The sequence below is a fragment of the Salvelinus namaycush genome, chromosome 8, assembly GCF_016432855.1.
Source record: "Salvelinus namaycush isolate Seneca chromosome 8, SaNama_1.0, whole genome shotgun sequence".
NCBI classification, from domain to species: Eukaryota; Metazoa; Chordata; class Actinopteri; order Salmoniformes; family Salmonidae; genus Salvelinus; species Salvelinus namaycush.
Genome location: NC_052314.1, coordinates 19,540,922 through 19,556,218, shown reverse-complemented (window position 1 = coordinate 19,556,218; position 15,297 = coordinate 19,540,922). Strand labels below are relative to the sequence as shown.

Genomic DNA, 15,297 nt, shown 5'->3' with positions numbered 1-15,297 from the left:
GTTTTGGCAAGTCGGTTAGGACATCTACTTTGTGCATGACACACGTCATTTTTCCAACAATTTGTTACAGACAGATTATTTCACTTAAAATGCACTGTATCACAATTCCAGTGGGTCAGAAGTTTACATACACCAAGTTGACTGTGCCTTTAAACAGCTTGGACAATTCCAGAAAATTATGTCATGGCTTTAGAAGCATCTGATAGGCTAATTGACATAATTTGAGTCAATTGGAGGCGTACCTGTGGATGTATTTCAAGGCCTACCTTCAAACTCAGTGCCTCTTTGCTTGACATCATAGGAAAAATCAAAAGAAATCAGCCAAAACCTCAGAAAATAAATTGTAGACCTCCACAGGTCTGGTTCATCATTGGGAGCAATTTCCAAACACCTGAAGGTACCACGTTCATCTGTACAAACAATAGTATGCAAGTATAAACACCATGGGACCACGCAGCCATCATACCGCTCAGGAAGGAGACGTGTTCTGTCTCCCAGAGATGAACGTACTTTGGTGCGAAAAGTGCAAATCAATCCCAGAACAACAGCAAATTACCTTGTGAAGATGCTGGAGGAAACCGGTACAAAAGTATCTATATTCACAGTAAAAAGAGTCATATATTGACATAACCTGAAAGGCCGCTCAGCAAGGAAGAAGCCACTGCTCCAAAACCGCCTTCAAAAAGCCAGACTACGGTTTGCAACTGCACATGGGGACAAAGAAATGTCCTCTGGTCTGATGAAACAAAAATAGAACTGTTTGGCCATAACGACCATCGTTATGTTTGGAGTAAACAGGGGGAGGCTTGCAAGCCGAAGAACAACATCCCAACCGTGAAGCACGGGGGTGGCAGCATCATGTTGTGGGGGTACTTTGCTGCAGGAGGGACTGGTGCACTTCACAAAATAGACTGCATCATGAGGAAAGAAAAGTATGTAGATATGTTGAAGCAACATCTTAAGACATCAGTCAGGAAGTTAAAGCTTGATCGCAAATGGGTCTTCCAAATGGACAATGACCCCAAGCAAAATGGCTTAAGGACAACAAAGTCAAGGTTTTGGAGTGGCCATCACAAAGACCTGACCTCAATCCTATAGAAAATGTGTGGGCAGAACTGAAAAAGCATGTGCGAGCAAGGAGGCCTACAAACCTGACTCAATTACACCAGCTTTGTCAGGAGGAATGGGCCAAAATTCACCCAACTTATTGTGGGAAGGTTGTGGAAGCCTACCTGAAACGTTTGACCCAAGTTAAACAATTTAAAGGCAATGCTACCAAAAACGAATTGAGTGTATGTAAACGTCTGACCCACTGGGATTGTAATGAAATAAATACAAGCTGATAGAACAATTTATATCTACTATTATTCTGACATTTAACATTCTGAAAATAAAGTGGTGATCCTAACTGACCTACAACAGGGAATTTTTACTAGGATTAAATGTCAGGAATTGTGAAAAACTAAGTTTAAATGTATTTGGCTAAGGTGTATGTGAACTTCTGACTTCAACTGTATATCCTAATCGGATTTTAGTAACCACGTTGTGGGCCTGTTACAAATCATCAATCATGACGGATTTGACAAATATCCACTTTGTTAGATCAGATTTGTTGAATGTGCACCAATCCAGTGTCCTTCCATCCCCCATGGTCTGCATTCCAATTACCTCTTTACCGAATCTATCTCCATTACCTCCCCAATCTCTTTCCAGGAGTTCAAATTAATTTTGTGTCTTAGAAATCCCTACATGAGGTATCATAAAGATCAATTTTATTCATGAACTTGTTCTGATAGTCTTTTTGTCAAAGTTCTCCATGTTTATTGTCAAGGTAGTAAGTTTGTGTGAGGCGCATGGCATTGCTGTATGTAGCTCGATTTGGCCTCCGCAATTGCGTCACACCCTCCTTACGGAGCCTCTCGACCTTATTGGATCAAGCATTTTACACACAGGTGTTCGGTGCACGCTTGATAGCTAATTAGCACAGGTCTGTCTTCCGTTAACAAGTTATGTAAGATGGCGATATGAAGGAAGAACCCACATGTAAAAAGTGGTTAGGTCCCAAAAAATGTTTTTCACAAAGTCAAATGAATTTATTGTGTTAGAGGTTTCATGATGCTTGAATCTAAACCAAAGTAGATCATTTTAAGATTGTTCTATACATCAGTTGGGGTCTCTAAGCTTCATTATGAGGTCCTAAACCTAGCATGAAAGTGCATCCTTGTAGCTGTGTGGGCTAATATAGTCAAAATGTTTGCTTTACCCCATATGATAAAACTCATTCTATATACTGTGTCAACATTTATGATCACTATGTTTGATGTACAGTTACAAGATGACATGGCGTTATACCCTGGGTTGTCCTGAACAGAATTACCCTAATTTGCTGCGGACCCCGCATTTGAATGCAGTCCTTGACTCCATTCTATGCGCACCAAAATTACAATCTGCTTCCCTGAATTGCATTGTGAAAGCCTAACACTGTAAAATCGCATTTGGTAATTTAGCTAATCATGTTGACATTAGAACAAGCTTTCACATTATGCCCACCCGACCCAGATTGCGATTTATAATGGACCATTTTTGGATTGCATAAACAACAACAATAATTGTTTGATGGCGGGGATGCAGGGCTGTGTTCCAAACAAAACAACTACAAGTGTTCTTGCTCTAGTTCCTCGACTGCACATCTAGGAGAGCTCAAAAAGCACCTTATAGTTGAAGACTCTTCTTTGAGTCATAGAAGTGCATTGAAATGACTTAGGAACTGTGTACATATTGGAGAGGTGTGTGGCCACTTGGAGACAACAGTTTGACCTTTCTCTCAAACCCTTGGAATTGTTTTGTCTTATGTTGCACCTACCCCACAATTTCAAATAATATTCCGATCATATACTTAATGTATCCAGAGTATTCTCAGATTTCGTTATCAACAAATGCTGTGAAAAGTACAGTAAATGTAAAATCAACAATGTAATGTTTCGATTCAGTCTTGTCAGGTGAACTGTTGTGTCCTCACCTTTAGTCTAATAATTTCCCCATAATTTCCAAATGGTTCCCTTTCAATTTCTACCATGGTTATGCATATTCATTCCATATTTCTTCTGTAAGACACATTTAAATGTAGCCCTATCCATATAGGCCAATTCCCACAGGTGTAACAGGTTCAAATGTATGCCAAACAAAAACCGAACATTGCAAAGTTAAACAAATCATACAACTCTATGCACAACAATTTTACAAAAATACATGTATTTGAAGAACAGTGCAGATGCAAAAAAAAAAACTAGGCAACTCAGGTAAGAACAAATTCTTATTTACAATGACGGCCTACCAAAAAAATCTATAAATATAGGACAAAACACACATCACGACAAGAGAGACACCATAACACTACATAAAGAGAGACCTAAGACAACAACATAGCAAGGCACCAACACATGACAACACAGCATGGTAGCAACACAACATAACAACGTGGTAGCAACAAAAACATGGCAGCACACCAACACTGTAGCAGCACAAAACATGGTACAAACATTATTGGGCACAGACAACATCACAAAGGGCAAGAAGGTAGAGACAACAATACATCACACGAAGCAGCCACAAGTGTCAGTAAGAGTGTTCATGATTGAGTCTTTGTATGAAGAGATGGAGATAAAACTGTCCAGTTTGAGTGTTTGTTGCAGCTCTTTCCAGTCGCTAGCTGCAGCGAACTGAAAAGAGGAGCTACCCACGGATGTGTGTGCTTTGGGGACCTTTAACAGAATGTGACTGGCAGAACGGGTGTTGTATGTGGAGGATGAGGGCTGCAGTAGATATCTCAGATAGGTGGGAGTGAGGCCTAAGAGGGTTTTATAAATAAGAATCAACCAGTGGCTCTTGCGACGGGTATACAGAGATGACCCGTTTACAGAGGAATATAGAGTGCAGTGATGTGTCCTATAAGGAGCATTGGTGGCAAATCTGATGCTCGAATGGTAAAGAACATCTAGCCGCTCAAGAGCACCCTTACCTGCCGTTCTATAAATTAGGTCCCCGTAATCTAGCATGGGTAGGATGGTCATCTGAATCAGGGTTAGTTTGGCAGCTGGGGTGAAAGAGGAACGATTACAATAGAGGAAACCAAGTCTAGATTTAACCTTCGCCTGCAGCTTTGATATGTGCTGAGAGAAGGACAGTGTACGGTCTAGCCACCCTCCCAAGTACTTGTATGAGGTGACTACCTGAAGCTCTAAACCCTCAAAGGTAGTAATCACACTTGTGGGGAGAGGGGCATTCTTCTTATCAAACCACATTACCTTTGTTTTGGAGGTGTTCAGAACAAGGTTAAGGCAGAGAAAACTTGTTGGACACTAAGAAAGCTTTGTTGTAGAGAGTTTAACACAAAATCCGGGGAGCGGCCAGCAGAGTATAAAACTGGATCATCTGCATATTAATAGATCCTGCTGCCTGAGCTATGTTGTTGAAACTTTTTTATATACACTGCTCAAAACAATAAAGGGAACACTAAAATAACACATCCTAGATCTGAATGAATGAAATATTCTTATTAAATACTTTTTTCTTTACATAGTTGAATGTGCTGACAACAAAATCACACAAAAATGATCAATGGAAATCAAATTTATCAACCCATGGAGGTCTGGATTTGGAGTCACACTCAAAATTAAAGTGGAAAACCACACTACAGGCTGATCCAACTTTGATGTAATGTCCTTAAAACAAGTCAAAATGAGGCTCAGTAGTGTGTGTGGCCTCCACGTGCCTGTATGACCTCCCTACAACGCCTGGGCATGCTCCTGATGAGGTGGCGGATGGTCTCCTGAGGGATCTCCTCCCAGACCTGGACTAAAGCATCCGCCAACTCCTGGACAGTCTGTGGTGCAACGTGGCGTTGGTGGATGGAGCGAGACATGATGTCCCAGATGTGCTCAATTGGTTTCAGGTCTGGGGAACGGGCGGGCCAGTCCTTAGCATCAATGCCTTCCTCTTGCAGGAACTGCTGACACACTCCAGCCACATGAGGTCTAGCATTGTCTTGCATTAGGAGGAACCCAGGGCCAACCGCACCAGCATATGGTCTCACAAGGGGTCTGAGGATCTCATCTCGGTACCTAATGGCAGTCAGGCTACCTCTGGCGAGCACATGGAGGGCTGTGCGGCCCCCCAAAGAAATGCCACCCCACACCATGACTGACCCACCGCCAAACCGGTCATGCTGGAGGATGTTGCAGGCAGCAGAACGTTCTCCACGGCGTCTCCAGACTCTGTCACGTCTGTCACATGTGCTCAGTGTGAACCTGCTTTCATCTGTGAAGAGCACAGGGCGCCAGTGGCGAATTTGCCAATCTTGGTGTTCTCTGGCAAATGCCAAACGTCCTGCACGGTGTTGGGCTGTAAGCACAACCCCCACCTGTGGACGTCGGGCCCTCATACCACCCTCATGGAGTCTGTTTCTGACCGTTTGAGCAGACACATGCACATTTGTGGCCTGCTGGAGGTCATTTTGCAGGGCTCTGGCAGTGCTCCTCCTGCTCCTCCTTGCACAAAGGCGGAGGTAGCGGTCCTGCTGCTGGGTTGTTGCCCTCCTACGGCCTCCTCCACGTCTCCTGATGTACTGGCCTGTCTCCTGGTAGCGCCTCCATGCTCTGGACACAACGCTGACAGACACAGCAAACCTTCTTGCCACAGCCCGCATTGATGTGCCATCCTGGATGAGCTGCACTACCTGAGCCACTTGTGTGGGTTGTAGACTCCGTCTCATGCTACCACTAGAGTGAAAGCACCGCCAGCATTCAAAAGTGACCAAAACATCAGCCAGGAAGCATAGGAACTGAGAAGTGGTCTGTGGTCACCACCTGCAGAACCACTCCTTTTTTGGGGGTGTCTTGCTAATTGCCTATAATTTCCACCTGTTGTCTATTCCATTTGCACAACAGCATGTGAAATTTATTGTCAATCAGTGTTGCTTCCTAAGTGGACAGTTTGATTTCACAGAAGTGTGATTGACTTGGAGTTACATTGTGTTGTTTAAGTGTTCCCTTTATTTTTTTGAGCAGTGTATATATGCGTCTTAGTGTGACCGGTGTGAAATGGATAGCTAGTTAGCAGGGTGCGAGCTAATAGGGTTTCAATCGTTGACGTCACTGAAGTAGTTGTTTCTCTTGCTCTGTAAGGGCTGTGGTTTTTGTGGAGCGATGGGTAACAATGCTTCATGGGAGGCAGTTGTTGATGTGTGCAGAGGGTCCCTGGTTCGAGCCCAGGTAGGGGCGTGGAGAGGAACGGAAGCAACACTGCTATTTCAGAATTATTCTGCCTATTTGCAGAATAAACAAATGTAAACTAAAAAGACATTCAAAATAATTTTATTCACAAAACATTTTTTTAAATTCACATACAGTTGAATTACGGTTTTGTTGTGTATAACCATAAAATGAACATAGGATAGGAATAAAGATTCCTACTGTGAGACATTACAGAAAATTGTCTTGAACAAATGGATATTGGATTTGAAAAGTGAAAAGAAAAGTGCCCCAAACCACATCACAATTCTCTATTCTTCTAAGTGCTTGTGATAAGTGAGTAAAAACTCAAAGTAACATCTTTATGCAAATGAAGCATGTACCAATCCACTCCAGGTTGCAATCCCGAATGCTCACAACAACACAACATACTAGCCCCTTTGAGTGTTTCTTAATCAAACTTATCTACAGACATATTCACTTGTCAGATGCACTCTAATTGCACAGGACAATTAGCAAAGGCTCATTGTACTCACAAAGTTGTACAGAGTCAAAGTATAAAATCAGTAGTTTATCTGTGTCCATGTTGATACCAGTGCAGCAGTGTACAATTTTCTCCTTTGAGTCCCTTTTTGCCAACACACACTGAAGAGAAGTTGTTGTTGTTGGTAGTGCAGTTATAGACCCAGGTTGGGGATCGGTACAGCTTTACTGGGACATGAAGTCTGAAGGGAAAGGCTGCAGTTTTTACCAACCAGTGGGGCAACTCCTATAGTCGGGCTGTGTTGCTGTAGAATGGGCCAGAATGTGGGGGTGAAATGTAGGCCAGCTGACAGCATCCCTAAAGCCTGATGATGTGGAAGGTGGTACCGCTCTCCACCCACAAAGGGAAAAATGGGAGGAGAATGTAATCTTGAGTGGTTCTGAGATACAATGGAGTCTCCAGGACAAGAAATGGTAGGAGCATCACTGACTTCCCAGAGAGGAGCTATTTCACTTTGTGTTTTTGAATCCTTGGTACTCCTCTCTTTCCCTCCTGCCTTGGTTTGATATGGTTCCTCCAGGCTTTTCTCTCTGGGAAGAGGGGAGCATCTCTGTCCCTTACGGAACTTTGCTCTTCTGTTCTTAAACCACACCTGGAGGAGCATATTATTTTGTTATTTGTGAAGGGTTGACGTGTTTATAACAGTAATATTGATCAAAAGTTAAAAAAGGTAATAGCACCACAGCTGTTATATATATCACAAGAATAAAGTTACTAAAAGCAGCAGTTCAAATAAATATTATGAATGAAAGCATGCACACAGGCTGGTCCTCTTTGAAGAGCGACCTTTACTGACCTGAATGCGAGCCTCAGGCAGATTGATGCAGACAGCCAGTCTCTCTCTCATACCTACATCAGGGTACTGGGTCTGCTGGAAGGCTTTCTCTAGAGCCTGTAACTGAGACACAGTGAAGGCTGTGCGGCTCCGACGCTGCTTCTGCTGATTCCCATAACGGGCCTCCAGTATCAACTCTGTGGGGACAGAAGACAAGCCACAACAAGATTAGAGGTGGTGAAACAGTCGGAGGGCATGTGAGATATCAGGCTACACTGAAAATACCAGCATGACAATTATCAATTTCAACAACTTTTTCAGGTGGGAAACAGGTCTTTTGACAATAGAATACCAGTTCAGCTGCAATGTTTTTGAATGGCAAATTATTTAATTTTAAATGTTTTGATTTTTTAAATACAACCTATATTTAACTAGGCAAGTCAGTCAAGAACACATTCTTATTTACAATGACGGCCTACACTGGCCAAACCCTCGACGACGCTGGGCCAATTGTGCGTGCGCACTGTATCACAACAGCCGGTTGTGATACAGCCTGGATTTGAACCAGGGTGTCTGTAGTGACGCCTCTAGCACTGAGCTGCAGTGCCTTAGACCGCTGCGCTAGTCGGGAGCCCTAAAATTATAACTAGAACACTTTTGCCACCTGCATTTGTTTGATTGCATGCATCGATTACAGACACAGTCATAAATTACAGTAAATGACAGTCTACTCTAAATACCTGCAAGTCTTTCAGCAACAGAGAACGTGTGAATCGAGGAGGGATTGGCTGATGGATAAACCGGGTACTGGTCTGCCATCAGGTGGTGTAGGTCGAAAAAGACTCCGTTGACGCTGTCGGATCCCCCGCAGAAATTTAAGGCATTCATAGCGGACCTAAGTCGATAGGGTAAAACTGTTTAAGTTATATGGGCCTTACACCATACTAACTAGGCATACAATGGGAAAAAAGTATATAGCCTATAGCGTACTGTACAATTTATGTAGAACGCTTGCACTGTGCAATTTGGATTTAGGCTACAGTCTAAACTCACTTAAATAAAAACAGAACAAATGGTAAACATACGCAACTTTCTTGATCATTAAAAGTAATTGAAAGTTATTATTGCATAAACCATTGCCACTTTACTTCAGTAGGCTACCAACATCCAGAAAACACATTTCAAAACAAAGATCAGACAAAAAAGTATAACATCTGCAGTATTTTTTCTTTTACCTGAGAAGCACACAAAACAGCAGAAATGAACCTATTCTCGTGAGCTTTTAGAAGTCCACCTATACAGTCCAATAGTTTGAAATGCAGGCCTTATCATTGTACGCCGCTACCCTTTGTCATGGCATGGATCTAATTATCTGAAGACCATTCTCACCCACGACTATTTAAAGAACCGTTTACTCCAGCTCCCCATCAACCATTAGCCAATAGAAAGAAAGGTATTACCCTGGATTAGGTGGGATGGGGGAAAAGAGGGGGTCCAAGGGCTCAAGTTTTTTAAACTATTGAATTTGGGGAGATTTACGCAAAGGATCCCTCAATAAACGAGCGTTTCATTCCCTCCTGTTAAAACAATTAAAACAATGTGGTCTGCTAATCTCAGTGGCAGGCCAGATTAAAATAACAGCCCGTTGATTGTTCCCTGTTCTCAGCCTCCTTTCTCCTAAACTCCCTGCTTTGTCAATCTCCACTTGGACGGGGTTTTCTTTGCAGTTTGTTTTGCTAACAGGGTACATATTTGCCCATAAACTGTCAGCCTGTGAAATACAATTTGGACATTGGCCATTGAGACCAATTTCCTAAGGTTCAACTGAGCCAGATTCAAGATCTCCTCAAAGAGAACTATTATCCCACCAAAATAAGGAAAATAATGATAAAACACAACATGCAAATGGTTTTTCCTAATTTCAAATAGGTTAGGTGGAGTGTGTTTTTCAGTAACACTTGAATTAAACTCAACTTTTTTTCACAAATGTAGTAAACATGACATTACACTTTGTGAAAGTAGACTGCTGCACTGCACACACAGAGAAACGTTCAGAACTTCAGTGTCCATGACTAAATCATGCTCTAAGCCAGTGGTGTGTACAATATATTGTCATGTAAAGTAGTACGTTGGAATTAAATGTGTATCGGAATAGAAATATGATATCCAAATGTTACTAATGGTGCAATGAAATCTGTATCTTGTGGAATGAAAATATGAAAACCCAATTACTAGTATGGATATCACAGTCCATCTAACAAAATGTATTTGTCCTCACCCCAAAGTCCTGGCACACCTGTGCATTGTGACACATTTCAAATTGTAACACTCTCCAATAAGATCATCTCCAATAACCCAGCTCTAGCTTTAGGCTGAAGGGTTTAGACATGTAAATTCCACTAAGGCCTTAGCTGAGGTGCGAAGGGTGGAAAGGCAAAGCATTCAGTGACAGATTATGCTTCCCACGAGTATCAGTTGTGTCCCAGAGTCAGGGTAAAACACACCAAGTACACCAGCCATACAGTCAGGAGGGGAGGGGCCATTACTACAACTGGAGCGAAAACCAGCGACCTCAATGTTTTGAACAGCCCTCTGTGTTCTCATCTTCCATTTGTTACTGAAACGTTCATTCTTCCCTGTTACTCTGAAACTCAAGGCAAAAGTCTGGCTGGCGATAAAGATGTTTTAATTTTTGCCCTCGATTCCGCTATTTCTGTAGGAATTTAATTGCCTAATACCATGACTTAAGGTCAAATCAAATCAAATGTTACTGGTCACATAGACGTGATTAGCAGATGTTATTGTGGGGAATATATTTCTTAGACCTCTTGGGTGGTTCCATTTCTGTTCAAATGTCTGCTGCATTCTATCAGTGACCCACACAGTCAGTCTCAGGGGTCACACAATCCCATGCTTTTTTCTTTGGCAATGTATACACTCACCACCATGTGTGTTTGTACAGTGAAGCTACATTTTTTTATTTGGCTCTATACTCCAGCATTTTGGATTTGAGATCAAATGTTTAATATTAGGTTACAGTATACCTTATATTTTGAAAGTATATTTTAATATATTTGTTTTACGTTTAGAAATGAAAGCACTTCATGTATCTAGTTCCCCATTTGAATAATGACTTTATCAAGCTTGTGACTACAAACTCGTTCAACACTTGTTGGATACATTATATTTTTTGTAGTTGTTTTGCCCAATAGGAACTGAACATTTGGCATAAAAGGTAACATTTTTGTTCATACTTGTACAGTACTTGTTCATACATTTAGATTCCTAAAATATGTGGATATATGTTTTCTTAGCTTTTTTTCCACTGTTCTTGGCTGTCAAGCTATATTAGTGTCTGATAAAAATAAGTCATTTAGAAGAGGCTCTGTAGGCCAGCCCCGGAACCTCACTAAAAGCTCCAGGATTAGGTCCCAGAGGCCTTTGTCTCCTCAGCCCGCAGGATTAGGGGAGATTTACTGCTAAGGGGGAAAAAAGTAGTTATTTCATGGCACTTTCATGATGAAACCTGGCCAAAGCTGTGTTGGCTGGGGGGATTAAAGACACAAAGACTCTGGTTGTGTGCAACCCCCTCCCCATAGCCACCACCCCAACCCACTGCCCTCCTGGAAACCTTCTCCTCCAAAAGGCACACCTCCTCCCCATCCCCACAGAACTGGGTTCCACTCTAAATAAGGGATGACCTTACTGATTTCTCCCACTGTTCCAAGTCATCCAAAGGGCTCCTCGCTGATTGCTTTGTTTGTTTTAAACCCCAGACACCACCCATTAAGTAGTAGGTGATAGAACTGGAAGAATACACAGTACGGATGTCCAATGATATTCAAAATTCACAATTTGAAATTCACAATTTGAAACTGGATCTATCAGCAGGCATTATGATTCACATGCTATGTCTTTTCAACACAGTTGGGAATATCATTTCTGCAAATAACCTGGATTACTGTGAGAACAGAGACAAAAATAAGTTACTGGCTTGCAGTCCCTCCCGTAGTGTTTAAAAGATCTTAAGGGAGTTATCCTCTTCCAGGTGGATCCACTTACACAGGCACGGATTACTGGAACTAAAAGACAAAGGTTATCCTTAGTTAGTCACGTCACAATGGTTTCGCCATCAAGCAGCTAGGCGCATGCAGGTCTAACTGCAGTGAGCGTATTATCCGGCCTATATGTAAAATAAAAATACTGTTGGAAAGGTGAAAAATATAATCACGGACAAAACATGAAAACATTTTCCTGTTGCATGGTATGTTGCACAAGGAGAAAGCAATAATGACAGCAAAAGTGTGTGTAATAGATCACAAGAAATGATTGTTTGGTAAAAGCTACAATTCTAATGTTATGAATGAAACAAGAAAGAGCAAGTTCATACTCCCACTATCAAACACTTTGGAGTAGGAACAGTTTGAAGAACAAAAAGCTACCAGTTTATCCAATGTGTTCCGTCCTGTCCATCCACTGAATGTTGTTTTAATAATATTCAGATTGGTTAAAAAAAACTACAGGGGAGCCTGGAGAGGGCAGAGGGGGGCTGGTTTTGTATTCTAAAAGTGTTTTTGTTAATGTCTCCTATTTAGCAGATGTTTCCGTTTGAGAGCAGCAGTCTGAGGAACACCCCCTAAAGCACCTCTCTCTTTAATTACTTATCAATAGTGGAAATTTGTATTGACAAGTGGCTATCAAGACAGGAGCTTTGTAGTTGTCAATTAACAGTGGGAGAGCATCTCAAAGGAGAGGCCCCTTGGACACCAACTGGATCGATCGGCACGCTAACACAATAGAGGCCTTCAGGCCTGCCCAGTCAGGACTGGGGCATGGGGACCAGAAGAAACCGGGTAAGGGGCTGAAGACTTCTTCATTGGGGGAAATCGATGGGGCCGGCTGCCCTTTCACCCATAGGAGACAGGGATAGCGAGCGGCAGGTCAGTAGCTCTTCTTAAGCCCAGGATCACGTGCCAGGATCACGCTGTGAGCCCTGACACTAGCTATGACACACAAATAATAAATAGGAGCTATAGGGGTATCTGTGTTGTTCCTTTACCATTGAATAACTGCTTTAGAATAAAAAATAGAATAAAACATGTTGAGTAATACTGAATACTAAGGACATAGAACCTGAACAGCATATCTTAATATCTCTGCGTACTGTTCTTAATTAGACATTTTATGGAACTGATGCCTACCAGTTGCTCTCATAACTATCAGCCATTAAAATTGTCCAACCAGCCTCAAACCAATCTATCAAGCTCATCTAATAGATCTGAAGTGGAGCATTGGGATCTCTGAAACTCATTGATTTTGGTTAACTGGGCATTAGTAATTCCATTCTTATGAGGCCTAGAGGCATTAACTTCATATGATCTCCACCCAACCCCCAGGGAGATTTGCCACAGGCAGCTCCTCTGGCAGATCAATATGAGAAACTGAGTAAAGATCAGTCACTTAATTGGGCAGCATGAGTCTGAGTTAATGACAGAGAGAGGGACAGGCGGCTGCTAGGCCCGCCTGGGGGGGTCAAGGGAAGCAGCGGAGGGCCGGGTAGAGGCTGGCGAGGACACACAGATGATCTTTCAAATGGACTCGCCTATTATGGGCCATAATCCAAAGTCAAAACAAAGGCCTTAGTCAAATTGCAAGCAGCCGCTATGATTCACACAGATTCGTTAAGGTAACTGCAGAAAATCATTTACATTTCAACTCATGAAAAAAATAACTTGCTAGCTTTCAGGTCAATATGAAATGTTTATTCAGGAAAGGTTGAGCACTTTTCAGTCCTAAGCAACAAACACTATGCTGTCCTGTCACAATATGTAATTGATACACAGTACAACTGGAATCATACAATAATAAGTTAAAAGGTATACTTTTAAGAAACCTAACCAAAGTAGAAAACATTCAAAAGAAACCAAAGGTCATAAAACAAATTCTCCCAATAAGTTTGATAGGGATGTGGTTAGTGGGTAACTTATGTTCAGTGTTTTGAGGGATAAACAAGACATCTCCCAGCATGGGGTCAGCGTGAGTGCTGCCGCCTGCACAGAGCCAGCACCAACCCTGGCCCCTACCAACCCCCAGCAGTCAAAGGTGAACAGAGGGAGCACACTGATCGATTTTGATAATGAAGACCTCTAGACGTTCTTAGAGATGCTTCTCCCCACATGTTCAAATCTCTGCTGCATTTAAACACTAGGTATCCCCCCTCCCTGTCAGGAGAACACTGTGTGGTCATTGATCTGTGCTAACTAGGTCTTTAATACCTGGGGTCAAGAGATCTCTGGCCTCAGTTGGGGAAATGCATGGTGACATGTGATGGGAGGAGCTCAAGAGGCAAAAATGTGGAGCCTAGTGAAAAAATAAATAATGGGCCTCTCCATTTAGCATTTCTGTCCCGTTTTGTATCCCTAACACATCTGCGAAGAAAAGGAGACAATACCAACGCACCTTCCGTCAGAGTACACACACAGGGTAGAGAGATATGACAGCTGCAATAGCAAGAATGTACTGTACTATAAACACAGATGATATGCACTAACATAAATAAACCTTAACCTACATTTGGAAACCTATACATTACACACTGTGTACAAAACTTTAAGGACACCTTACTAATATTGAGTCCCCCCCACCTCCCTTTTGCCCTCAGAACAGCCTCAATTCGTTGGGGCATGGACTCTATAAGGTTTCGAAAGCGTTCCACAGGGATGCTGGCCCATGTAGAGTACAATGCTTCCCACAGTTGTGTCAAGTTGGCTGGATGTCCTTCGGGTGGTGGACCATTCTTGATACACATGGGAAACTGTTGAGCATGAAAAACCCAGCAGCGTTGCAGTTATTGACACAAACCGGTGTGCCTGGCACCCTGTTCAAAGGAACTTAAGTCTTTTGTCATGTCCATTCACCCTCTGAACGGCATACCCCATGTCTCAATTGTCTCAAGGCTTAAAAATACTTATTTAACCTGTCTCCTCCCCTTCACCTACACTGATTGAAGTGAATTTAACAGGTGACGTCAATAAGGGATCTTTCACCTGGTCAGTCTATGTCATGGTGTTCATAATGTTTTGTATACTCAGTGAAGAAGGCACTTCTTGTTAGTGATGTTATGTTTATCCTGCTGTGACATAGGCAGAAAAAAAGGTTTACTTTGAAATTATTAAGTAAACCAGATCTTTTTAATCTTTTTAATAGAAAAAGATAATACAAAAGGAAACAATTTACAGCATTATTTTTTTTTTAACCAGTATATGTTATACCATATAAAAAATTATAGGCGTTATTTAATATAAACAGTTTCATATCGGTCTACATTGAATAACTAAATTGCTGCATAATGTGGACATAGGCAAAGATAAAAACTAAGTTACTTTAATGCCGTGTACAGAACAGAGATGGTGAGATTTCATGGTCAAGCTATTCAACACAATATCTCTAATCAACCACTCCAGGACAATTTTAGACATTCATATTTCTGGTTTGGGTTCTGACCAAGTCCGTCATGATGAATCAAGTTTGAGAGCCACCAAAATACTAAGAGACTGACCACATTTAATGTAACGTGAGAACAGAGTGCAAGTTGGTCCAAGGATGCAGCTCGGCAGCAATAGCATTTTCACCCTAACAATGTGAACAAGTCCAATGCCCTGACAAGTCTGTCATTTTCATTTGATAGAAAGGTTATATTTTATGGGAGACATCGATGTAACCCCCCCCCC

General features: G+C 42.0%; 1 protein-coding gene across 1 annotated transcript; it reads right to left on the bottom strand.

The window, feature by feature from the left end:
- Positions 1 to 6,550: 6,550 nt before the first annotated feature.
- On the bottom strand, positions 6,551 to 8,455 carry LOC120052061 (diencephalon/mesencephalon homeobox protein 1-like). Its single transcript, XM_038998921.1, has 3 exons — positions 8,308 to 8,455; positions 7,589 to 7,764; positions 6,551 to 7,384 (listed from the first exon to the last, which is right to left on the bottom strand). The coding sequence occupies exons 1-3, from the start codon at positions 8,453 to 8,455 to the stop codon at positions 6,926 to 6,928; spliced, it is 783 nt and encodes a 260-aa protein (XP_038854849.1). The 3' UTR covers positions 6,551 to 6,925.
- Between the last annotated feature and the right edge of the window lie 6,842 nt (positions 8,456 to 15,297).

What these genes read in the sequence shown, in the direction of transcription:
- LOC120052061 (XM_038998921.1), bottom strand. Translation starts at nt 8,455, where the DNA reads ATGAATGCCTTAAATTTCTGCGGGGGATCCGACAGCGTCAACGGAGTC. An exon ending in TGTTGCTGAAAGACTTGCAG is followed by an intron (nt 7,765 to 8,307) that starts GTATTTAGAGTA and finishes CTGTCCCCACAG; the next exon opens with AGTTGATACTGGAGGCCCGT. An exon ending in TGCCTGAGGCTCGCATTCAG is followed by an intron (nt 7,385 to 7,588) that starts GTCAGTAAAGGT and finishes ATGCTCCTCCAG; the next exon opens with GTGTGGTTTAAGAACAGAAG.